Source organism: Wallemia mellicola, assembly GCF_000263375.1.
Source record: "Wallemia mellicola CBS 633.66 unplaced genomic scaffold WALSEscaffold_2, whole genome shotgun sequence".
Taxonomy (NCBI): domain Eukaryota; kingdom Fungi; phylum Basidiomycota; class Wallemiomycetes; order Wallemiales; family Wallemiaceae; genus Wallemia; species Wallemia mellicola.
This window is the reverse complement of record NW_006531959.1, coordinates 255,022-275,618: the sequence shown is the minus strand read 5'-3', so window position 1 is coordinate 275,618 and position 20,597 is coordinate 255,022. Positions and strand designations below refer to the sequence as shown.

At 43.4% G+C, this 20,597-nt stretch overlaps 11 protein-coding genes across 11 annotated transcripts; 7 read left to right on the top strand and 4 right to left on the bottom strand.

The window, feature by feature from the left end:
- Positions 1–104: 104 nt before the first annotated feature.
- On the bottom strand, positions 105–2,034 carry WALSEDRAFT_42791 (hypothetical protein). Its single transcript, XM_006956229.1, has 2 exons — positions 780–2,034; positions 105–734 (listed from the first exon to the last, which is right to left on the bottom strand). Exons 1-2 carry the CDS (start codon positions 1,975–1,977, stop codon positions 115–117), a joined length of 1,818 nt encoding a protein of 605 aa, XP_006956291.1. The 5' UTR covers positions 1,978–2,034; the 3' UTR covers positions 105–114.
- A 19-nt stretch (positions 2,035–2,053) lies between these two features.
- Positions 2,054–3,396, top strand: WALSEDRAFT_31112 (hypothetical protein). The gene is made up of 10 exons (XM_006956228.1): positions 2,054–2,106; positions 2,152–2,201; positions 2,250–2,295; positions 2,341–2,494; positions 2,540–2,613; positions 2,667–2,740; positions 2,788–2,850; positions 2,894–2,942; positions 2,994–3,004; positions 3,052–3,396. The coding sequence occupies exons 1-10, from the start codon at positions 2,073–2,075 to the stop codon at positions 3,346–3,348; spliced, it is 852 nt and encodes a 283-aa protein (XP_006956290.1). The 5' UTR covers positions 2,054–2,072; the 3' UTR covers positions 3,349–3,396.
- A 52-nt stretch (positions 3,397–3,448) lies between these two features.
- WALSEDRAFT_59292 (hypothetical protein) lies at positions 3,449–5,970 on the bottom strand. Its single transcript, XM_006956227.1, has 8 exons — positions 5,824–5,970; positions 5,698–5,779; positions 5,448–5,651; positions 5,351–5,401; positions 5,181–5,306; positions 5,103–5,135; positions 4,831–5,058; positions 3,449–4,781 (listed from the first exon to the last, which is right to left on the bottom strand). Exons 1-8 carry the CDS (start codon positions 5,958–5,960, stop codon positions 3,525–3,527), a joined length of 2,118 nt encoding a protein of 705 aa, XP_006956289.1. The 5' UTR covers positions 5,961–5,970; the 3' UTR covers positions 3,449–3,524.
- An 86-nt stretch (positions 5,971–6,056) lies between these two features.
- WALSEDRAFT_59291 (hypothetical protein) lies at positions 6,057–7,580 on the bottom strand. Its single transcript, XM_006956226.1, has 9 exons — positions 7,435–7,580; positions 7,225–7,384; positions 7,086–7,177; positions 6,903–7,041; positions 6,670–6,859; positions 6,496–6,622; positions 6,376–6,454; positions 6,256–6,332; positions 6,057–6,185 (listed from the first exon to the last, which is right to left on the bottom strand). The coding sequence occupies exons 1-9, from the start codon at positions 7,552–7,554 to the stop codon at positions 6,099–6,101; spliced, it is 1,071 nt and encodes a 356-aa protein (XP_006956288.1). The 5' UTR covers positions 7,555–7,580; the 3' UTR covers positions 6,057–6,098.
- Positions 7,581–8,419: 839 nt separating this feature from the next.
- WALSEDRAFT_15012 (NOL1/NOP2/sun family putative RNA met) lies at positions 8,420–9,910 on the top strand (the record flags this gene model as incomplete). The annotated part of the gene is made up of 3 exons (XM_006956083.1): positions 8,420–9,138; positions 9,185–9,251; positions 9,299–9,910. The coding sequence occupies 3 exons, from the start codon at positions 8,420–8,422 to the stop codon at positions 9,908–9,910; spliced, it is 1,398 nt and encodes a 465-aa protein (XP_006956145.1).
- A 165-nt stretch (positions 9,911–10,075) lies between these two features.
- WALSEDRAFT_31108 (succinate dehydrogenase) lies at positions 10,076–12,353 on the top strand. The gene is made up of 7 exons (XM_006956225.1): positions 10,076–10,125; positions 10,169–10,263; positions 10,312–10,344; positions 10,390–10,412; positions 10,461–10,572; positions 10,615–10,680; positions 10,726–12,353. The coding sequence occupies exons 1-7, from the start codon at positions 10,098–10,100 to the stop codon at positions 12,295–12,297; spliced, it is 1,929 nt and encodes a 642-aa protein (XP_006956287.1). The 5' UTR covers positions 10,076–10,097; the 3' UTR covers positions 12,298–12,353.
- A 48-nt stretch (positions 12,354–12,401) lies between these two features.
- Positions 12,402–15,234, top strand: WALSEDRAFT_31106 (NAD(P)-binding protein). Its single transcript, XM_006956224.1, has 22 exons — positions 12,402–12,495; positions 12,538–12,632; positions 12,675–12,782; positions 12,826–12,866; positions 12,909–12,982; positions 13,032–13,082; positions 13,125–13,143; positions 13,188–13,239; positions 13,284–13,327; positions 13,375–13,392; positions 13,438–13,562; positions 13,609–13,664; positions 13,709–13,761; positions 13,807–13,881; positions 13,931–14,335; positions 14,384–14,482; positions 14,528–14,598; positions 14,653–14,692; positions 14,739–14,783; positions 14,832–14,874; positions 14,928–15,124; positions 15,171–15,234. Exons 1-22 carry the CDS (start codon positions 12,431–12,433, stop codon positions 15,201–15,203), a joined length of 1,809 nt encoding a protein of 602 aa, XP_006956286.1. The 5' UTR covers positions 12,402–12,430; the 3' UTR covers positions 15,204–15,234.
- Positions 15,235–15,538: 304 nt separating this feature from the next.
- Positions 15,539–16,738, top strand: WALSEDRAFT_67254 (hypothetical protein; the record flags this gene model as incomplete). Its single annotated transcript, XM_006956223.1, has 2 exons — positions 15,539–16,535; positions 16,581–16,738. 2 exons carry the CDS (start codon positions 15,539–15,541, stop codon positions 16,736–16,738), a joined length of 1,155 nt encoding a protein of 384 aa, XP_006956285.1.
- Positions 16,739–16,744: 6 nt separating this feature from the next.
- Positions 16,745–17,650, bottom strand: WALSEDRAFT_59290 (hypothetical protein). Its single transcript, XM_006956222.1, has one exon. The coding sequence runs from the start codon at positions 17,634–17,636 to the stop codon at positions 16,791–16,793; it is 846 nt and encodes a 281-aa protein (XP_006956284.1). The 5' UTR covers positions 17,637–17,650; the 3' UTR covers positions 16,745–16,790.
- Positions 17,651–17,680: 30 nt separating this feature from the next.
- WALSEDRAFT_62281 (hypothetical protein) lies at positions 17,681–18,274 on the top strand (the record flags this gene model as incomplete). The annotated part of the gene is made up of 1 exon (XM_006956221.1): positions 17,681–18,274. The coding sequence occupies one exon, from the start codon at positions 17,681–17,683 to the stop codon at positions 18,272–18,274; it is 594 nt and encodes a 197-aa protein (XP_006956283.1).
- A 103-nt stretch (positions 18,275–18,377) lies between these two features.
- WALSEDRAFT_62280 (hypothetical protein) lies at positions 18,378–20,541 on the top strand (the record flags this gene model as incomplete). The annotated part of the gene is made up of 9 exons (XM_006956220.1): positions 18,378–18,416; positions 18,466–18,486; positions 18,533–18,573; positions 18,623–19,149; positions 19,199–19,453; positions 19,505–19,587; positions 19,635–19,913; positions 19,966–20,116; positions 20,162–20,541. The coding sequence occupies 9 exons, from the start codon at positions 18,378–18,380 to the stop codon at positions 20,539–20,541; spliced, it is 1,776 nt and encodes a 591-aa protein (XP_006956282.1).
- Between the last annotated feature and the right edge of the window lie 56 nt (positions 20,542–20,597).

Below are 20,597 nucleotides of genomic sequence, written 5' to 3'. Positions count from 1 at the left end.
CTGGGAATGCCTTCGGCGAATATTCATTCAGCATGACGAAGGTGACACAAGACCAAAAAAACAGCAAACATATTATTTCAAGTATAATGCAGTCTATAAACTATGCTTTTCATATTACAGTATCACTGGTCTTGAAACCTCCTTCAGCCAGTCATTCCAGGCATTACCACATCCTTCAGAAACAATTGATAATCGACCATTTAGCCATTTCTGTACTCTCTCTTCATCATGTTGTTCTCCCCCATCATCCAACACGCTCATATCACCTGTGCTGCCCTGAAGCGAGAGGATCGTCCAACCGACAACTATCATTCCAGGTGGTCGTTGTTCACCGGCCATGTTATATGACGAGACGATGTCTTTCAGCGTACTCATAACAACTCTTTGAGAAGGCGACGAAGCTTGTTCTATGATAGCAACTGGGACGTTTGATGGATATCCTAAGGTACCTAAACTTGAAACCAACTCCGCAAGGCGCGCAACGCCCATTAGAATAACTAATGTTCTTGATCTTACATATGCAGGTACGCTCAGGGCTTTTCCACCACGACCAACACCCGTACAAAGGAGGTAGGAGTCCGAAGCACCACGCTGCGTGACTGGTATGCCAGCCATGAGAGGCGCCGACATTGCTGAAGATATACCAGGCACAACGACAGCTTCATAGCCATGTTGACGGAAGTGCACGACCTCCTCACCGCCTCGACCGTACACAAATGGATCACCCTGCTTCACTTTATTGTGTTAGCGATTAATTTCATGGATGGTTTCAAACTCACATCTTACGACGACTTTCCCAGCTTGAGCACCTTCAACTGCCCAATTCATCAATTCAGCTTGGGCACCCTCCGCATTTCCAGGGAACTTCCGAGCTATCCTCACTTCAGTCGTTCTTGGAATGAGCTTGAGGACAGCAGATGGTACTAGTTTGTCAGACAAGACCAGATCAGCCGTCTTGAGAGCACGATATGCTGCAATAGTCAGCAGCTCTGGGGATCCCAAGCCAGCGCCAACAAGAACAATATGTCCTCGCGATGATGTGCTTCCAAAAGCGTGCTTCTCGCTTGGAGACTGCAAGACTGGCCATTCTTTGCTTTCTATTTCATTCGTCGGCGTGGATGGTTGGTTAGGTTCTCCATACGCATCCAAGAGGCTGTCTATCGCTGCCTCATCCATATTTGCGAGGTATTCGAGTGGCCAATACTCAGATATCTGAGCCACCCACCTCATCCTCCTTAGAGCCTTCTCTGGAGCATCCTCCGCATTCTTTCCTAGTTGTGGAACCGCAGCATTCACATTGTCGAAGTCTGCCAGCTCCTCTGATAGACTGGATTGCGATGTCGTTCTCTCGAGTTTCATACGGGAAAGGTAATGCTTTGCACGGGAACGGAGCTGACCGACGTTGGAGACCGCATCACCTATATTACTTGGAAGATGTGAAATGAGCTCCCTCTTTATCCTACTTGCGAGTCTGCATCCTTTTGAATTCGTAGTGACGGCAATTTGAAGTGGCGATGGACTACCATCCTTCTTGGTGAATCTATGAGATGTTGGGAAGATATAATCGCAGAATTCTGGTCTATCAGCGACATTGAGTGGTATGTTGAGTGATCTGCATGTCTCAACCAAACTTTCTACAGAATGAACAGATCGAACGTCGTCGAGAGTAGAATCTGTGATAGTTGCGAATGTAATGCTAGTTCCGAGGACGCTCTTTATAGCGTTCTTTATGTCCTCCTCGGTGGTTGCCGCTATGTAGACAATTTGCTGTTTTGCTACTCTATGCTGAATTTCTTCCGTTGCATGTTCTAATGCGTTGCCTATAACGACGACGCTAGTGTCTGCATCGAGCGCTGTGTAGACTCTCGATGCAGCCAATCGATTCTGTCCTATGACAATAAGTGTCTTCTTCCTTGAGTTGAAGCCTAAGAAAAGAGAAGAGCCACCTGCTGGCTCACGGAATGGCTGAGTGTCCATTTAATTTCTACTTTGATAGTTACTATTAAAGGCGAAATCTGATTATTCTCCATTCTTTACCAGTCACGTCTTTCTTATCAACGACCAAGTATAAAATGAAATTATGGAGCAGCGATTTGTGCTGCTGTGGTGTGTACAATAGTTTATACATCCCGCCCCTCTAATAACCTTCAGCCATTCCAATGGTCAACTTTGGTATCTATGCACAGCTATTTGAGTTCATAGTGAGCATTTACTATCAATACAACCAAGGCTCTTCTAACAACTGACAGGCTGTTGGTTTGGCAGCTGGAATTGTCGCTCTCGCATCACAAAGGGGTTAGTCGCAGTACAAAACCGCAGCGGATATCTAACAGCCATTAGTTCTCGGAGCAGAGTCTATACCCGAATGGCCATCATATATATTAGGCGTTCTCTGTTTGCTTGTCGTAATCATACAGCCAATCGGTTTCGTCGGTGTCGCCAAGGAGAAATTCCGACTGTTCAGACGTTTCCATTTCCTCAACACGCTTTTAACGTGGGTTTACACGCGCTAATAGCATCTCTCTGATTTATAAACCAGTTTATGCGCATTTATGTGTGCTTTGGCTATTATCATCGCATGTGCTGCAAAACACAGTGACGCAACGACGAAGTGTAAGTTTATTCTTTTAGTTATTTAGTAGCTATTTGCTTATATATTCTATCAGGTCAATCCGATTATTACCCACCTGACCCTGATGCAACGTTCACACTCTCTCAGTATTCTGGTACTATTTGCAATGTGAGTAGCGTTGTTTTTATTATATACAACCTAATAATCAATTTCAGATTCTTGGATGGGTCGATATAGGCGTTATGGGCTTGTTATGGGTGCTCTTAATACTTGTACAAGTGAGTCTAATGACTTCCTTTGCATCCCAGCTAACCCCCACAGGGATACTTCTTGTGGATTCAACGCAAGTTCTCATCCGGACAACGAAGCGGTAAGCCACGCTATCATTACCAGAAAGTGCACCTATCTGACGACGAAATAGATCATCAGAAGGTAAAAGTTGATAGTGTAAACAACTACAATTACTAACAACGTTATAGTATGAATCAGTCTATCATAGCAACAATGGTGATGACTATATGATGTCAACCCATCGAGATAATGCTTGGGATGCTAGGAATTCCTACGATGCATACGCTCATGATAGCTCAAGCAATAGTTACACCCAAGGCTATGATAACTCATCGAGTTACCAACAACAACCATACGCTTACAACAATCAAACTCACTATCAACAACCATACGAGCAAGATGACGTATACAATTACAATTATTCACCTCAGTATAAAGATTCACCATATACGAAGGCACATTTACCATATGGCGCTCGTTATTAACACCCATTTTGTTCAGTTAGTTATTATTAATTTTGTACCACATTCTTCAATTGTTAATTAGATGTTCTTTTATTAGAATGAAGTTTATTTATTAATTAAAAAGTAGAGCTTAGTAGTCTCTAATTGTACACTGAATGATTTGAAAGAAATTCGTTTAGCAAGAGAACAAGAACTTATTAAGTGAGGCTATCACCGCGTGGTGGTGGTGGACCCACAGGTGCATCATTATTGACATAGCTAGTATCGCGTTTGTTTATGTTCAGAGGTGGAGTTGTGTCACTTCCGGTTGGTGATTCCTGCTTATTACTACGCTTGAAAGCACCAGCTGTTAACATACGCGGTTGATTAGCCATTGCGTGGTTATTTGAGAATGAGAATTGAGGACTATTTTCATTATCAAATGTATCGTGAGAAGGTGGTTCAGCAACTGGGTTGAATGGTGTATCATAAGGATTTGGTAATGGTGAAGTAGGATGGTCATCTTCTATACCTCCATAAATGTCCTCTTTTGGTGGCGCTTGAGGAGCTTCATTTGGGTGGGTATAGCTGTTATCATTCAATTGGTACCTTGGTATTTCATCTGCCACTTCTTCAAAGCCAGGAAGTTGAGGTGGTGGTGATGGTGACGTGTTTAATAAACCAATACCTGTCATTGTTTCTTGTGGCCTTTGTGTTTGCTCATAGTGAGACTGCTCATAGCGAGGCTCTTCGTAGTGAACTTCCTTTGGTTTGTTGTAATGTACGTCAGCTGGCTCCTCATAGTGACCAGCACTTGGCACATCGAAACGAACTTCAGCTGGCTTCTCTTGATAGTTATCTTGAAGACTATCATGTCTCTTTTCAAATTGAATTTCCTGTGGTTGCTCATAAGCTTCAGCTGGCTTATTGGAGAGTGCTGGTTCATTTGAGTTATCGTGAAGCTCATTTACATTAACAGTTGATCCATTTAGAGGTGTACCAAGAGCTGATCCTGGTGCACTGACACTCATCGGTGGCTTCGTATCAAGAACTGGAGCAGGTGTGAAGGAGTTAAGGACAGGTGCATCATTAAAGCCTCCAGCATGATTACGAGAGAAGAAAGCTGAGGTATCATAATCATACTGTGTTTTATCACCTCTGGCGCGTCTTAATGAATTGGCTGATGGCGATTGATGACTTGCTCCTTCAGGTGCTGCACCTATCGAAATATTGTCAATGCTGCGTGGCTTCTCATTGAGGTTTGGCACCGGTGGTGACAAGCCGTCAAAGGAACTGTAAGCGTTGGCAGAAGTGTATGAGTCATTAGGATAGGCGTTAGGGTTGCTGCTTGTCCTAAAATCACTGTCTACACTCAAGTATGAGTTATTTTGATGTGTCCACGGTTTCTTCGCTTCTTCGAGAGGTGGTGGTGGTTCATCATAGTCTATGTGAGGATCTGGTGCGATATCTCTGTTCTATGGAGTATGTTAGAGAATGGATAAATATAAGTGGCCAAACACTCACAAAACCAGAGTCAACTGTGTCATCAAACCTTACATCCCTGCTTTCGATACGTGGGGCAAAGTCATTTGCGGATACATCAAGTTCAGGAGGGCGGGAAGTGAGTGGCAGTGGGCCGAAGGTGACCTCACTAAGCGACTTCTCCGCTTGCTCGAGTATCTTGCGTGTTTGTTCAGCGCCATTGTAAGGTGGATGCGGCTGTCCAGGTATCGATGGTTCGAGTTGAATTTCCTTTGCTTTTGTTAATTCAAGCATTTGAAAGCTCAAAAGCTTACCTCTATCAACAATTTACCCATCTCACCGATGATCTAATTAAAACGTCAGACTAAACAAAGAAGTCAGGTCTGACTTACAGAAACTTTCTCTGCGAATTCGACCAAACTGCAGAACTTATAACCAAGGGCTGTTTTGGTGGTAGTACGCTTATAGTCCCAAATCATAGCCTCTGAGTTGACGATCTCGACGTCAAGATCAGCAGCCTGAGGATGTTAGATGAAAATTCACAGGTGGTAGTATACCCCACCTGCTGTCTAAAGCTTTCCAATAATTGAGTCTGTTGTGGGAGGTTCTTGTTCTGTTGCCAAGTAAGCGAGAAGACAACACATCATGATAAATCATACCTCAGAGTTCATCTTTGCGAGTTTCTTCTCAGCAGATTCAATCTTACCGCTAAGAGTTTTCCTCCTTCTACGTAGTTCGTCTAGTTCTTCTTCACGAGTTCTGATACGTTTGAATTGTTCGCGGATTTTGGTCTGGTAGGAGGCAGCTGTGGCCGTAGCACCTGCGTGTTGGTGTAAGAGTGAACCTGCAACAGCGCATACGTCCTGATTGTCTAGTGAGTTATAAGTACTCCTAAATGTATACACACACCTTCAAGTCATCGCCTTCACCCCATCCCCAGCTTTTGACGGCTTCTGCGACTTTCTCAGTATCTTTCGATGCATTCATAGAGCTGTGTATAGTCAGTTAATGTGTATATGGGCTCATAAGACGCACGAAGCCATAGATACTTTCTCGGAGGTGATAACATCTTGCAAGACTTTCAAATCCTTATTACCCAAGGCTGATAAGAACTGATTGTGAGCTATTTGATTCTTTATATTCCCTAGTCCGAGCTTCCCTGAAACAGACATCGTTGTGATTAAGAAAGATAGGATAGCACAGCAAATTACGTAAAATAAAGAGTGAAAATATAATACATATATATTACTATAGTACAGTTTCTTATTAGTCGTTTATTTCTTATTCACTCTTGTTTGTTGATATCGTCACTATTGTTTCGTTGCTGTTTGGTTACGTTTTCCTGCCGTTTGTTTGAGCATTTCCCATCTATCTTTATGCTTTTTTAACTGTTTATTCTATTGATTTGTCAGTAATCGTTCGGATTATAGTGCACATTCCAGTGATCGATCAAACGATCAGACACACCTTGTTTTGAAGCTCGAGTTTGAGATTATCCATTTCAATTTCTAGTTCACGTTGTCTATTGTTGCTATTGTTGTTTGCTAATTACATGAGTGGAAGTTTTTCAACTCGAGAGGCACTTACTATTTGCACTGGTAGACGCTGGCAGAGGTTGGTGATCCGTTCGACTCAACTCGAGACTATTCAAACCACGTTTATGAGCCTAGACATTAGATATCTATACGAGCTATCATCTCTACTCACTCTATATTCTGAGCCAAATTTGATGATACTTCCTTTGAGTGCTTCATGCATCTTCTCTCTCCGTTCATATTCAGATAAGCGAGCCTTCAATGTGGTATTCTCCGACATAAGCTCTTTGATCACTTTGCTATTGATTATTAGAAGGTGGTATATGTCTTAATAAAAAACACGCACCTGGCACGTTGTAGATCCTCAGCATACGCTTCAGTCTGCTTATCACTGCTCATTGAGGTGAAATTAAGCGAGTATGTTTTAATGTTCTGAAACATATTTGCTGCAGTTGTGAACATTGATGATCTCTTGTCATTGTCTGAGTATGCATTTGGATCGTTAACCATTTCGAAAGAGGAACTCAATTGGGTGTCTAATGTGTGTTAGATGGGTAAATAGAGCTCTAGATCAGTCACCTCTCTTATCGCCACTCGCTTGCTCCGTAGGTAGGCCATCAAGTGGGGCAGTAGCGAATGCGACGGGATTGCTGATATTATTTATCATACCCTCTATCATACCCCAATACCTGTCGAATGGATCGGATGACTCTGGCTGCTAAATTGTGTGAATGCGTCATAGATAAAAGATAGCATCCTCACGTTCGGAGCTCTGAGGTAAGAGTAAGAATCGTCAAAGCTAGGCTCAGAGGAGGAAGAGTCTTTGAGTGACTTGATAGACGGTGTGTTCATACCTGAGGACGGTAAATTAGACAGTTAGTAGAGGGATGGACTATAGTACCTTTAACCTGCTCAAGGAGCTGTAGCTGAGAGCGAGAGTCCTTGGGCTTCAAAGGTAAGTTCCTAGGTTTCGGATTGCGGCTCTCGTCCCTGATTTTCCTATCCAGATTGATAGCCTCGTTTGAGTGCTGATCAGCGAGGGATAGGAGGTGCTTTGAAATCTAAGGCATAGTGTTAGTGTACTATTAAACAAAGGATACTCTCTAGTCACTTTACTATCTGTCGTCTGCGTTGCAGCCAGTCTGAAGTCACTCGCCGCTCTCTGATGAGCTGATAAAGAAGATTTAAATTCATTATTGCTATAGTGTTCTCTCGCTAGTTGAGATTGCATATGCGCTCTCGATAAAGGTGAAATCGTTGAATTTTCCATCGAACTCGTATCACAACAAGTTGTTTCTTGAACTCGAACGTTGAAAATATGGGAAGGAAGTCTAGTAGGTTTTATTACTAACTAACTCAACTCTATTCTAAACTCTACGGCAGAACAAAAGCAATCAGATCCAACGCCTTACGAACCTAGACAAGCTCACGGCACTCGAGTAACCAAAAGGAAAGCTAAAGACGCTGCTATCGAGCAATCCAAGAGACAGAAGAGTGAAGCCGCATCAGCTAAGAAATCTAAACCAGCTGCTTCACAACCTGGAGCGCAGAAGAAGCAGCTAAAACTTGCTTCAAATAAGCAGAAAGCGAGAGCGTGAGTTATTTAGCTTCACATAATACTAATCACTCATTATATACCCTCACAGTGCAACTCCTTCCTCAGAAGAAGAAGAGGAAGACAGTGATGAAGGAGAAATTGACGAGAACGATCTTGATTTGGCTGATTTGGAAGCTGGAGAGTCTGATGATGGTGCCCTCGATGACGAATTCGACTTGGAGGATGCAGACGGTCTAGACGATGCTGATCGTCAACCTGCACAAGATTTGGTCTTCTCTGACGAAGACGAGGAGAGTGAAGAGGCTAGTGACGAAAGTGACGACGATAGCCAAGCTGAAGGTCTCGAACCAAAAGGAGAGAAGCTTACTGCTAAGAAATCACGCAAGTTAGAACAAGAAGCTCTCGAGGAGGAAGCCGAGGCTGAAGCTGAGTACGTCCACTCTATACTCTCTATCTACTCCTAACATTACCATCCAGAATGCTCAGAACTAACATCGCAGGCTTGATGCCTAACGAAATGGGCGAGATCGATGACGATATGGTCCTCCCAACCGAGGAAGAGAAGGAGAGAGAAGCCACCGAAGGCCAAGATGCCCAAGTTGTTTATGGTCGTATTAGAGATATTGTTAGGATTCTTGGTGATTTCCGTAGATTTAAAGCTGCTAACAGAAGTCGGGCGGATTACACCCAACAACTCATTGCTGATATCTCATCATACTACGGTTACACACCTTTCTTAGCAGAAAAGCTTTTCTCAATGTTCAGCCCTGATGAGGCAGTTGCGTTCTTCGACGCGAATGAGACACCACGTCCAGTCACGATTAGAGCCAACACACTCAAAACACGTAGAAGGGATCTTGCACAGGCGCTCATCAACCGTGGTGTCTCCCTTGAACCGATCGGAAAATGGACCAAGGTTGGTCTCCAAATATTCGATTCAAACGTTCCAGTTGGTGCGACACCTGAATACCTAGCTGGGCACTATATGTTACAATCACCATCATCATTCTTGCCAGTCATGGCTTTAGATCCACAGCCAAATGAGCGTGTGCTCGATATGGCTAGTGCACCAGGTGGTAAAACGAGTTACATGTCAGCCTTGATGCAAAATACCGGTGTTGTATTCGCAAATGATGCCAACGCTGCTAGAACTAAAAGTTTGAGTGCTAATGTTCACAGACTGGGTTGTAAGAACGTCGTCGTTTGTACCCATGATGGTAGACAATTCCCAAAGGTTATTGGTGGATTCGATAGAGTGTGAGTGAAATACTCTCATGAGAAAACTTCTCTAACTACGATATAGTCTCTTGGATGCTCCATGTAGTGGTACAGGTGTTGTCAGCAAGGATCAGAGTGTCAAGGTTAACAAGGTGGGTCTTATATCGATTATAATGACATAACTAACAAATCAAACAAGACTGAACGTGACTTTGCTTTGCTTTCCCACCTTCAAAAGCAACTTATTTTATGTGCAATTGATTCTATTAACACGAAATCAGCTACAGGTGGTTTCGTAGTCTATTCCACTTGTTCAGTAACAGTTGATGAAGACGAGGGTGTCGTTGACTACGCTTTGAAGAAGAGACCAAATGTTAAACTAGTTGATACTGGGTTAGAATTTGGTGTTGAAGGATTCACCAACATTGGCGGCAAACAGTTCCACAAGGATATGCACTTGACGAGACGTTTCTACCCACACGTGCACAACATGGAAGGTTTCTTTGTTTCTAAGCTCCAAGTTCTTCCACGTTCAGTTTTAAAGAACAAGCTGCAGCAGGCTGAGGAGAAAGAAGAGAACGACGAGCGTCTCGAAGAGGATGACAATGAGGCTGGTGCTGATGTTACATTCAACGATGATGAAGACAAAGCACTGATGGAGAGTGAGTATTTTACACTGACGAGAAACTGTTTAACAAAGACACAGAAAACCAACGCCGCCAACAAAAAGCTAGAGGTATCAAGCCACAGCAACCTAAAACCAAGTAATTTATTTTTTCGTCTGCTTTTATACATTAGAGATTTTACCTGATAGCTTCGGCTGTGATAGGAATTACGGGAGGGCACATGAGTGGGTGCTGTGAAATAATAAATAAGCGTATAAATAGACAATTTATGCTCTAATTGCTGTATTTCTCTCTATATCTGATATAGTTTTTTTAGTGATATCTGCGATTTGATTCGTCTCTACGTTACTTCCTTACATCGAGGGCTACAAAATGCTCAGACTAAGAAATATCCGCGGCTGTCAGTATATTTTGTTTTTTAAGCTATTCTAACGAAATAACAGCAGCGCTCGCGGGACAGCGTGCATTCTCAACTTCAAAGTCGCTCAGCAGAGTTGTAGCTAACGAGCCATTGAAAGCTAAGCAAGCAGAGAACAACGTCGGTTTGCTATATCTCACTAGAGCTACCCAGTTAACCCATTAACAGGCTTTTGCTTCTTCAAACTACCCAGTTATTGACGTGAGTATATCAAGAACAGTGGGATGAAATTCTAACTCTTTTTAGCACGAATACGACGCATTAGTAGTGTGAGAATATATCTATCTACTCGTTTTAGCATGCTAACCACTCAACAGCGGTGCCGGCGGTTCCGGTCTTCGTGCTGCATTTGGTCTCGCAGAAGCGGGATTCAAGACAGCTTGTATTACTAAGCTCTTCCCTACGCGTTCCCACACCGTCGCTGCACAAGTACGTTCTTAGCACTCTCTTTTCCCCAACTAACTCACTTAGGGTGGTATTAACGCTGCACTTGGAAACATGACACAAGACGACTGGAGATGGCACATGTACGATACCGTGAGTTACTTTAACCCCGTCCCACTTTCTACTCACTCATTTCAGGTCAAAGGTTCAGATTGGCTCGGTGACCAAGATGCTATCCACTATATGTGTCGTGAAGCACCACGTACCGTCGTTGAGCTCGAACATTTCGGTGTTCCTTTCTCACGTACCGCTGATGGAAAGATCTACCAGCGTGCCTTCGGTGGTCAATCCCTCGAATACGGTAAGGGTGGTCAAGCATACAGATGTGCAGCAGCTGCAGACCGTACTGGACACGCTCTTTTACACACACTCTATGGTCAATCCCTTAGACATAACACCAACTTCTTCATCGAATACTTTGCATTGGATTTGATCATGGAAGATGGCGAATGTGTCGGTGTTATGGCACTCAACATGGAAGACGGTACTCTCCACAGATTCCGTTCACACAAGACTGTTCTTGCTACTGGTGGATACGGTCGCTCTTACTTCTCATGTACCTCCGCTCACACTTGTACCGGTGATGGTAACGCAATGGTCTCAAGAGCAGGTTTACCACTTCAAGATTTAGAGTTCGTTCAATTCCACCCAACTGGTATCTACGGTGCTGGTTGTCTTATCACTGAAGGTTCCCGTGGTGAAGGTGGTTACCTCCTTAACTCTGAAGGTGAACGTTTCATGGAACGTTACGCACCAACTGCTAAGGATTTGGCTTCACGTGACGTCGTTTCACGTTCGATGACTCTCGAAATCCGTGAAGGTCGTGGTGTCGGTCCAGAGAAAGATCACATTTACTTGCAATTGTCACACTTACCACCTGAAGTCCTTCACGAAAGACTTCCAGGTATCTCTGAAACTGCTGCCATTTTCTCCGGTGTCGACGTAACAAAGGAGCCAATTCCAGTATTGCCAACTGTTCACTACAACATGGGTGGTATTCCAACCAAGTGGACAGGTGAGGTTTTAACAATTGACGACCAAGGTAATGACAAGGTTGTACCTGGTTTGTATGCAGCAGGTGAAGCAGCATGTGTATCCGTACACGGTGCTAACAGATTGGGTGCCAACTCACTCCTTGACATTGTTGTCTTTGGTAGAGCATGTGCCAACCACATTAGAGATACATGGGAAGCCGGTAAACCACACAAGAAGATCTCCGAAAACGCAGGTTTATTCTCGATAGAAAATCTCGATAAGGTTAGAAACGCAACCGGACCAAAGCCAACATCAGACATTAGATTAGATATGCAAAAGGTTATGCAATCTGATGCAGCAGTTTTCAGAACTGAAGAGAGTTTGCAAGAGGGTGTAGAGAAGATGAGAAAGGTTTACGATTCATACGCACAATTGGGTATAACCGACAGATCAATGATTTGGAACACTGACCTTGTTGAATCGTTAGAATTGACGAACTTGTTGCAATGTGCTATGCAGACTATTGTCGCAGCAGCCAACCGTAAAGAATCACGTGGTGCACACGCCAGAGAAGACTACAGCGAGCGTGATGATGAAAACTGGATGAAGCACACATTGACATTCCAGAAGGACGTTGAGAGCAACCACGTCGATCTCACCTACCGCGCCGTTGAAGGTAACACACTCGACGAGAGTGAATGTAAAGCAGTACCACCATTTAAGCGTTCTTATTAGATGCTTTAATGAATTTCTAATATATTTTTTATTTTCTAAGAACAAATGGATATAGCATTTTTGATATACGACTTTGGCATAGCGTCTTACACTTACGCTTACTTCGGCTATCTAGGCTTTTCATATGACGATCATGAGTGTAACGTTTAAAGATAAAGTTGTAGTTATTACAGGAGCTGGTGGTGGATTGGGTAGAACGTGAGTGCAACACTACCGCTAGTCCACACACTGAGATATCAGCTACTCGCTACTCTTCGCAAAGAGAGGTGCGAAAGTCGTAGTGAACGACGTATCAATAAAAGCAGCCCAAGCTGTCGTTGATGAGATAAAGAAGAGTTAGTAGCATATCTCTATCTTGACTATCTCACGCTCTTTAGATGGCGGTCAAGCGGTCGCAGACGCAAATTCTGTCACTGAGGGCGCTAAAGTTATCAGCACGGCCGTCAGCGTGTTCGGCACCGTCCATATTCTTATTAATAACGCCGGTGTGTATGAATTGCATCATACGTCATTATCTCACAAAGACAGGCATCCTAAGGGATCGCTCATTTGCGAAGATGTCTGACGAAGTGAGTGGCATACGCCCTACAATACCATTCTAACAACCTCAGGAATGGGACCAAGTCGTCGCTATTCACCTGAAAGGCTCTTACTCTTGCACGAAAGCTGCATGGCCGATATTCAGGTACTTAGTCTCTACTTATTAGTACGCAGAGGCTAATACACACTCACAGAAATCAGAAATTCGGCCGTATCATTAATACAGCCTCAGCTGCAGGTCTTTAGTACGTCCAACCTTACGACGAGGTACACCTAACAAATCACAGTGGTAACAGAGGCCAAGCAGTGCGTTACACAATTACAACACACCTCTTCTAACCTGATCATAGAATTACAGCGCTGCCAAGATGGGCTTGACTGCCTTCTCAAAGACCTTAGCCAGTGTGTTAAGAATCAGCTACCTATTACATTCTAACACATCACAGTTGAAGGCGCAAAGTATAACATCCGAGCAAATACTATCGTACCGGTGAGTAATCACCCAACTACAATCGATATGCTAACAAAAGCTCTCAGATGGCCAAGAGTGCAATGGTAGGGTGTTTAACCGACTATTATTCCTCCCCTAACACCATACAGACTGAAACAGTCCTTCCTGCTGACATACTTGAAAATTTGTTGCCAGAAGCTGTCGCACCTTTCGTCGCCTTCTTGTGCGCACCAGATGAGGCTGGCTCACCAGAAGCAGGTCCTATCACTGGAAGGTAGGTTTTACAAGCCGTGATATATCCATACTCAGGCTTTCTTTAGAGTATTCGAACTCGGCGCTGGTTACTGCACAGAACTTCGCTGGGAGCGTGCAAAAGGTAATGATCAAATAATACTATGGATCTCCTTAACAGGCTTATAGGCCAAATCTTCAAGCCTGATGAGAGCTTTACACCATCGGCAGTCAAAGCCCAAGTGTGTCACTTTTCACTACATATATCTGAGCTTACAGATACACAGTGGCACAACGTCACCGACTTCGGTCAAGGCAGTGAATACCCCCAGAAAGTCTCAGATTCCCATGGTAAGATTGAGGTGGGTTGAATCTATCTACTTAATGAAACTTGCAGCTTACAAAATTCAGGAAGTAACCAAGTTAGCACCAAAGTTGCCAGCAAACAAGCAATCAGATCCTGAAGTACGTTTCGACAAACAAACAGTAATCGTCACCGGTAGTGGTGCAGGTCTTGGCCGCATCTATGCTCTTATGTTCGCAAACTTGGGAGCAAACGTCGTTATAAATGACGTCTCAGAGAAAGCTGCCTTGGGTGTGGTTGACGAAGTCAAGAAAGCTGGTAAAGGTAATGCAATCGCTGTCATCGGTAGTGCAGAAGAAGGTGAAAGACTTGTCAACGAAGCTATCAAGGCGTTCGGTCGTGTTGATGCCTTAGTTGCCAATGCAGGTATTTTGCGCGACAAGAGCTTTGCTGGTATGAGCGATGCTGAGTGGGATGCTGTCGTTGCTGTCCACCTCAGGGGTACCTACAAGGTGAGACTCTCGGGAGACTCAAACAGCTTAGCCTAACTGCGTATTTAGTGTATCAAGGCTGTCTTCCCTGTCTTCCAGAAACAAGGTTATGGTCGTATTGTCACTACTGCTTCCGGTGTATCTCTCCATGGTAACTTTGGACAAGCTGTGGGTAGTCCTGCTAGCGAAATAGACTTACTCAAAACACTCTAGAATTACTCATCCGCTAAGGCTGCCATTATCGGCTTAACTCGTACTGTTGCGATCGAAGGAGAGAAATACGGGTAAGACAAAAGCCAGGCTAGTCCTCGGAAGTCCGTCACTGATGAATATTTTAGTATACTTGCGAACTCCATCGTTCCTACAGCTGGAACTGCGGTAGGTTTTAAAAAAGAAAAGAAAGGTATCTGATTGGTGTGAAAAGATGACTGCGACCGTTTGGCCCGAGGAGATGGTCAAAATCTTCAAGGTTTGTAAAAGATTATGATACTTGATGACAAAGATTGACCTAAGGTAGCCGGACTACGTCGCTCCAATTGTCGGATATCTCGTTTCTAAAGGTATGTCGTAATCGTCGCGCCGGAGATGTCCGTAGTCTTAGTAAAAATTATAGATAATGAGGATACAGGCAAATTAATTGAAGTTGCTGCAGGATGGGCAGCGGCAGTACGCTACCAGAGAGCAGGTGGTCATCGTTACGATGGCCCTAGATACAGCCCAGAAGACGTATCAATCAACTGGAAGCGTATCGCTGGCTTCGACGACGGTAGAGCACACTACCCGACATCTACGGCTGACTCGCTTATGAAGGTAAGTCGGTAGTTGCTGTGTAAACTGCTGACTTTTATTCGATTAGTTCCTTGAAAGCTCAAAAGATGCGAAGCTATAAAGAAATAAAGAATGTATTACTAAATCTTTTTTACGATCTGAATTTTTTACATTTTCTTGTCCTAAAGATCGGCGTTAGTTAGCGTCCCACCTGACCTCCTCGGATGGACAAGCCTGCGAGACAGTCAAATGTTGTATGCGTCGACAAAAAGTCTTTTTAAAAAAGTAATTTTCTAAGTAATTGACTATCGGGTTTTAAAATTAATAATAATTCCGGTGACTTTTGACTAATTATTTCATATAAACGAATTCAAGGCACAACTTCTCCAGGTTTTTGAAGTTTTAGGCCCCACGTGTCTCTTTATTGGCCATTCTTGTAAAAGAACGTCGTGACAAATGAACTACAAATCAATGCGCTTCGAAGGAAATCATGGGGGTAATAGCGCAGGTGGTTCATCAGTCTCAGTTGAAACTAGAGCACCAATTGGAGCTTACAGTTTACCTCTACCTAAGCGAGAATATAATAATTCTGATATGAGCTCACATCAGCAGCAAAACCACCAGCAACAAACTCCACATACACAACAAGCAGATCCCCAATCAAAACCTCTAGCTGGAAACACATCAAATAGCTCAATGGAGCACAGCAGCAGTAGTAACAGCTTTAGACCTTTACAAACGAAATCAATATACAGTGGTCCTATACCCCCACCATCCTTATTCAGAAATAGCACCGATGACTCACAGCAAACACATGTTCCCCCGACATTGCCACCGCTTATGAGCGTTGAAGGCCTCGATGGCGGCGTTACACGGAAGCGTAAGTCCTCAGACATGAGTGGACATAGTCAGCAGTCCGAGGAAGAACGGAAAGTTTCGCCCCGGACGACATCCGCGAGGATACAACAACCACAACAAGCACCAAAACGCGGGAAAAGTGCGCGTAGGAGGGCTTGCGAAGAGTGCGCTCGTGCCAAGGCTCGATGCAAAGTTGAACCCGGTGACTCGGCCAATCCACCCATGTGTACCCGGTGTAAAATGTACGGACACAACTGCGTTTTACCCGAAGGTTACGTTATTGATAGTGACTGGTTTGACCAAGAGGATAGTCCAAAGAAGAGTGCTAGGCGAAATACCATCAATAGCATAGATAGTGAGAGAGAACGAGAAAGACAGAGAATGATGGCGGTTGATCCACCATATTATTACCCTTCTCCACCGCAATCGTACAATAGATTTGTACCACCGCCAGGTGCATATGTCTTTCCTCAGCAGCAGCAACAACAACAACAACCACCGATGCAACCACAGGTGCAGCAATCTAACAGATACGGTTACCCTGCTATGTATTATCCTCCCTCACCTGCTCCCTCGATGGATGTAGCTTTCTTACGTAAGTATTCAGATTCATTCTGATACTCATCTGACAAATTAATAGAAGCTGAAATGGCTAGTCATCCATTCCTCAGAAATATTGCTGGATATGATCTTAGCAGATTGTCACTTTTCCTCTCAGCAGCTGTACGTGTTGGTATTACGCAGATTTCAAACCAACCAGGGCAAAGCTCACAAGGGCCAGCACCAGATGAAAGATAAGCTTGGATATAGATAAAGAAACATGTATAAATAGTCAGTATATATAAATTATTTAAAACTCTAACTTTGGTTTACCAAATGCTGTTGTTTTATTATCAATTCCACGACGAATGTGTTCGTCATCGAGTGATTCTAGACGATGCAATTCACTACGCGTGTATTCTACTAAACTATTTATGTAGATTGGTATCCCGACTTCCATAGCTTGACCTTGTATACCCTCCTCTTCTCTGACGATTCTACCTGAAGGTGATAATTCCATATCACCGGAGTCGATCTCTTCTTTTACACCTCTTCCTGAGTAAATGTTTCTCCAGAATGCAGCGGCTAAGACGGCGTCACCACGAATGAGTCCTTCGTCGTAGGCTACACCACTACCACGCCACATTTCAAGATATGCCATCATGTAACTCTTTATTGTACGTTCTTGGGTAATTTTAAAGTTATTTCTAATACGTGATTCTATGTCTATGAAGAAGTGATTGATGAGCTCTTGTACATACATTCTCCCGAGTGGTTCTGGGAGTGCTCTAAACCTGACAGTCAGCATCCAAATATGAAGGTTTGTGAGGTGAAACCAGGTGTTGAATGTAGGTGGTAGGTGTGCTTCCTTCAAGAAATTCAGTTGATCTTTATCCCATTCAGCGCATATATCATAATAGTCGGACGTGGTCCTTATAGCAGTGCTAGTGTCGCTATTGTATCCAAATAACTTGGCTATACCAAATGCGACCTTCTTCGTGAGATCAGAATGCTGTTTAGGTGGTCTAGCCTTTGGTGATAACGGTGTTGGTTCTAAGAAACGTTTATTTTGTTGATTGTGCTGTAGTCTAATAGCCTGTCTACTTAAGTGCGCTACCAGTGGCTGCTTATTCGCTAGACTTCGTATTGCTAACATGAGAGTTAAGAGTCAGGAATACTTCTCTCTTCAGAACTACCACAATGGATCAAGAGGAAGTTATTTTTGCAGCCAGATTAAATGAGAGAGAAGAATTAGAAGATTTTATCAATGAATACGGTTTAGATGCAGTTTTAAACGCTAGGGATGAGAGATCGAATTCAATTCTTCACATGTTATCAGCTAATAACCACTACGAACTATTGAAGGCTGTAATTAAGTTTGAGGACGACGCATTCATTGAAAAATACTCGAGTTTGTTAGAGAACACACTCCTTCATCAGAACGAATCAAAGTCTACGGCTTTACACTGGGCATCTACGAACGGAAACAAAGAAGTCGCTATCTTCTTATGCGATTTGTCAAAGAAGCTCAAGGGCGAGGTTGAGCACAAGCTCACGTTCTCTACCAACCAATCTGGTCAGAGTGCTGCATCTGAGGCAGAGAGAGGTGGACACGATGATTTAGTCGTAGAATTGTTAGCCAGAATGGATGCATTAGACAACGGTACACAAAAGCAAGAAAACGAGAAGGAAGAATCTCAAGGAGATGCTAACGGAGAAGACACAGAGGACGTCGTACTCAAAGTTGGTGATACAAACGAGATAACGAACAAAGTGGATGAAATTAATTTATAGAGTTTTTTGTATTTATCATTTATTTCGTTTTTCCGCTTTACACTCAACTTCCCCATCTAGCCGAGATCGATAGCAGATGTTCATCTCTTAGGCTCATACACCCATGGATATACACACTAAGAAGCGTAAGAGATTGACCAAGGTGAGTATCTCCGCTCTCAGTCTGCCATCTCTCACGTTTACATTTACAGGCATGCGATAACTGCCATAAAGTTTGTTTACTCTCTATCCACTGATAGATCGTTGATAAAGATACAGAACAAACGTCGCTGTGATGGTTTTTTACCCTGTTCAAATTGGTTCGTTCTACTTGGCTCTCACTTTTCTTATCAGCTAAACACACCACAGCGACTTCTCAGGAAAGCAATGTTCTTACAGTGACAACAATGGACACGCTATTCCACCACCTAAGAGTCGCTCAGAGAAGGAGCATGAATCCCACCTCAAACTCAAAACTGAGTACAACTTATTCACCAGCGATAGTCACGGTGAAAACAGCAGAGCTCTCCTGAATGATCCCATACTCAAGAAGGAACTCGTTATTCTCTTTCTCGATCATATGTATCCCTTCAACTTGATGTTTCACAAGCCAAGTTTACTCTACGCCTTAGAGAAGGACAGGTTGAGTCCTATGCTCCTCAACTCGATATTCGGACTTTCTGCACGTCTCAGTCCTCATCCGAAGTTCCAACAAATAGAAGCATGGAGAACTGGTGTTGATTTTGCTGCTATTGCAAGACGTATTCTTCTGGTACCAAACGAACTTGGCTCGTGCGCACTCGACGAGCCTAAATTAGAGGTTATACAGACTGCTGTTCTCCTCGCCGCTCACGATTTTGGTGTTGGTTTTTTCAATCGTGCCTATACTTATCTAGGTGAGCGAGTAGCAGATATCCGTAGATTATGCATTCTCATACACACTAGGCATGGCTATATCGCAACTCAAAACACTTGGTCTCAATCACGACGACTTTGTCTTACCAGCTCCGGAAGACACTCGAGAAAAGTGGATAGGCAGAGAAGAGAGGCGAAGAACAGCCTGGTGTGTCATCATGCTCGACTCCATTGCTGCAGCTATAAATGGTCGAGCGAAGCCATTTGAAGAACATGACTTGAAAGTCTTCCTGCCTGCTGACGATGTCGCGTTTGAGCTGGCTGTAGGAAACACATCAAATAGGGGTGAGTCTGGTATACTGAGCTACCGATACATATGCTAACCTAATTATGAAGAATTTATTAACAGCACACCCTCGAATGACCAATCAACCACGGAATTTGGGTACCTCATCAGAATAGTCAATATATTTTCAAATGTAAGTGCTGAACCTATCATTATAAGTTTTATTTGACGCTTAGTTAGGTCATGGGATATATTTACTTCCACGAAAAAGAGCGTATGGCAAACTCCTCAGACAGGTCGACGATGTCTAGTAAGACAAACACGGAATCACCTTATTCAAGCCAAGCATGCAAGCATGCATTGGCACAATGGTCACAATCATTGCCACATCATCTAGAATTGAGTAGCATAAATCTCAATTTGGCTGTTATGTCAATGCAAGCAGGCGCTAACTCATCTGGATGGTGTTACGCACTCATGCACGCCTTTGCTGAATGTAGTGTATTCTATTTACATTCTGTGAGTGTAATCGTGGGGTTTTCTCTTATACCTATTAACATACTTTTACTAGACGGCTGAGTCAAATACCACTGAAGAGGCTGTTCGAAGTAGTGCAGATAGACAAAACCAAAGTGTAGGGAATATGAGAGCAATCATAGATGCATTGACTATTACCGGTCGCAAGAGTCCCCTCTTGATATACTTTGTCTATGTCATCTCAAGTGGGTTTGGATTTTCTTGACTTTTTATTCTGACATAAACCTAAGAATGGCAATTACATGTGCAAGGAGCACTTGACGCATCGATAGCAGACATATGGGATGACGAAATAGCAGATTTATGGCATATTGACAAGTCCATACTAACTGGCGGAAATCCACCACCTGTTTTGGAAGAAGTTGCTAGTGAGGATAGCGACAACATTGAAGAGCAGCCAGCCCCAGCGAACACAATGGACACTATCGCTAATATACTTGAAAATGCGACGAATACAACTGTGAATTTGAACACAAGTGTGAATCCCTTGGACCTTGATTTGTTGCCCAGTCGCGATACTTTCCTATCTCCGTCGTTTCCAGATATATTCGTACCCCCGATTAATGGAAGTGAGCAAGACAAGCCGACATTAGGATTAGGAATAAATTGATATATTAGCTATAAAACGGTATTAGTAGTCATTTGTAAAATAAAACGTTGTTTATT

What these genes read in the sequence shown, in the direction of transcription:
- WALSEDRAFT_31112 (XM_006956228.1), top strand. Translation starts at nt 2,073, where the DNA reads ATGAAATTATGGAGCAGCGATTTGTGCTGCTGTG. An exon ending in TTCCTCAACACGCTTTTAAC is followed by an intron (nt 2,495 to 2,539) that starts GTGGGTTTACAC and finishes TTTATAAACCAG; the next exon opens with TTTATGCGCATTTATGTGTG. An exon ending in CAGTGACGCAACGACGAAGT is followed by an intron (nt 2,614 to 2,666) that starts GTAAGTTTATTC and finishes ATATTCTATCAG; the next exon opens with GTCAATCCGATTATTACCCA.
- WALSEDRAFT_59290 (XM_006956222.1), bottom strand. Translation starts at nt 17,636, where the DNA reads ATGTTAGCAATACGAAGTCTAGCGAATAAGCAGCCACTGGTAGCGCAC.
- WALSEDRAFT_59292 (XM_006956227.1), bottom strand. Translation starts at nt 5,960, where the DNA reads ATGTCTGTTTCAGGGAAGCTCGGACTAGGGAATATAAAGAATCAAATA. An exon ending in AATTCGCAGAGAAAGTTTCT is followed by an intron (nt 5,136 to 5,180) that starts GTAAGTCAGACC and finishes CGTTTTAATTAG; the next exon opens with ATCATCGGTGAGATGGGTAA. An exon ending in TGGGTAAATTGTTGATAGAG is followed by an intron (nt 5,059 to 5,102) that starts GTAAGCTTTTGA and finishes ACAAAAGCAAAG; the next exon opens with GAAATTCAACTCGAACCATC.
- WALSEDRAFT_42791 (XM_006956229.1), bottom strand. Translation starts at nt 1,977, where the DNA reads ATGGACACTCAGCCATTCCGTGAGCCAGCAGGTGGCTCTTCTCTTTTC. An exon ending in TGGGAAAGTCGTCGTAAGAT is followed by an intron (nt 735 to 779) that starts GTGAGTTTGAAA and finishes AACACAATAAAG; the next exon opens with TGAAGCAGGGTGATCCATTT.
- WALSEDRAFT_59291 (XM_006956226.1), bottom strand. Translation starts at nt 7,554, where the DNA reads ATGCAATCTCAACTAGCGAGAGAACACTATAGCAATAATGAATTTAAA. An exon ending in CGCAGACGACAGATAGTAAA is followed by an intron (nt 7,385 to 7,434) that starts GTGACTAGAGAG and finishes ACTATGCCTTAG; the next exon opens with ATTTCAAAGCACCTCCTATC. An exon ending in GAGGATCTACAACGTGCCAG is followed by an intron (nt 6,623 to 6,669) that starts GTGCGTGTTTTT and finishes AATAATCAATAG; the next exon opens with CAAAGTGATCAAAGAGCTTA.
- WALSEDRAFT_31106 (XM_006956224.1), top strand. Translation starts at nt 12,431, where the DNA reads ATGAGTGTAACGTTTAAAGATAAAGTTGTAGTTATTACAGGAGCTGGT. An exon ending in ATCGAAGGAGAGAAATACGG is followed by an intron (nt 14,599 to 14,652) that starts GTAAGACAAAAG and finishes TGAATATTTTAG; the next exon opens with TATACTTGCGAACTCCATCG. An exon ending in CGGATATCTCGTTTCTAAAG is followed by an intron (nt 14,875 to 14,927) that starts GTATGTCGTAAT and finishes TAAAAATTATAG; the next exon opens with ATAATGAGGATACAGGCAAA.
- WALSEDRAFT_31108 (XM_006956225.1), top strand. Translation starts at nt 10,098, where the DNA reads ATGCTCAGACTAAGAAATATCCGCGGCT. An exon ending in CCCACACCGTCGCTGCACAA is followed by an intron (nt 10,573 to 10,614) that starts GTACGTTCTTAG and finishes TAACTCACTTAG; the next exon opens with GGTGGTATTAACGCTGCACT. An exon ending in GATGGCACATGTACGATACC is followed by an intron (nt 10,681 to 10,725) that starts GTGAGTTACTTT and finishes CACTCATTTCAG; the next exon opens with GTCAAAGGTTCAGATTGGCT.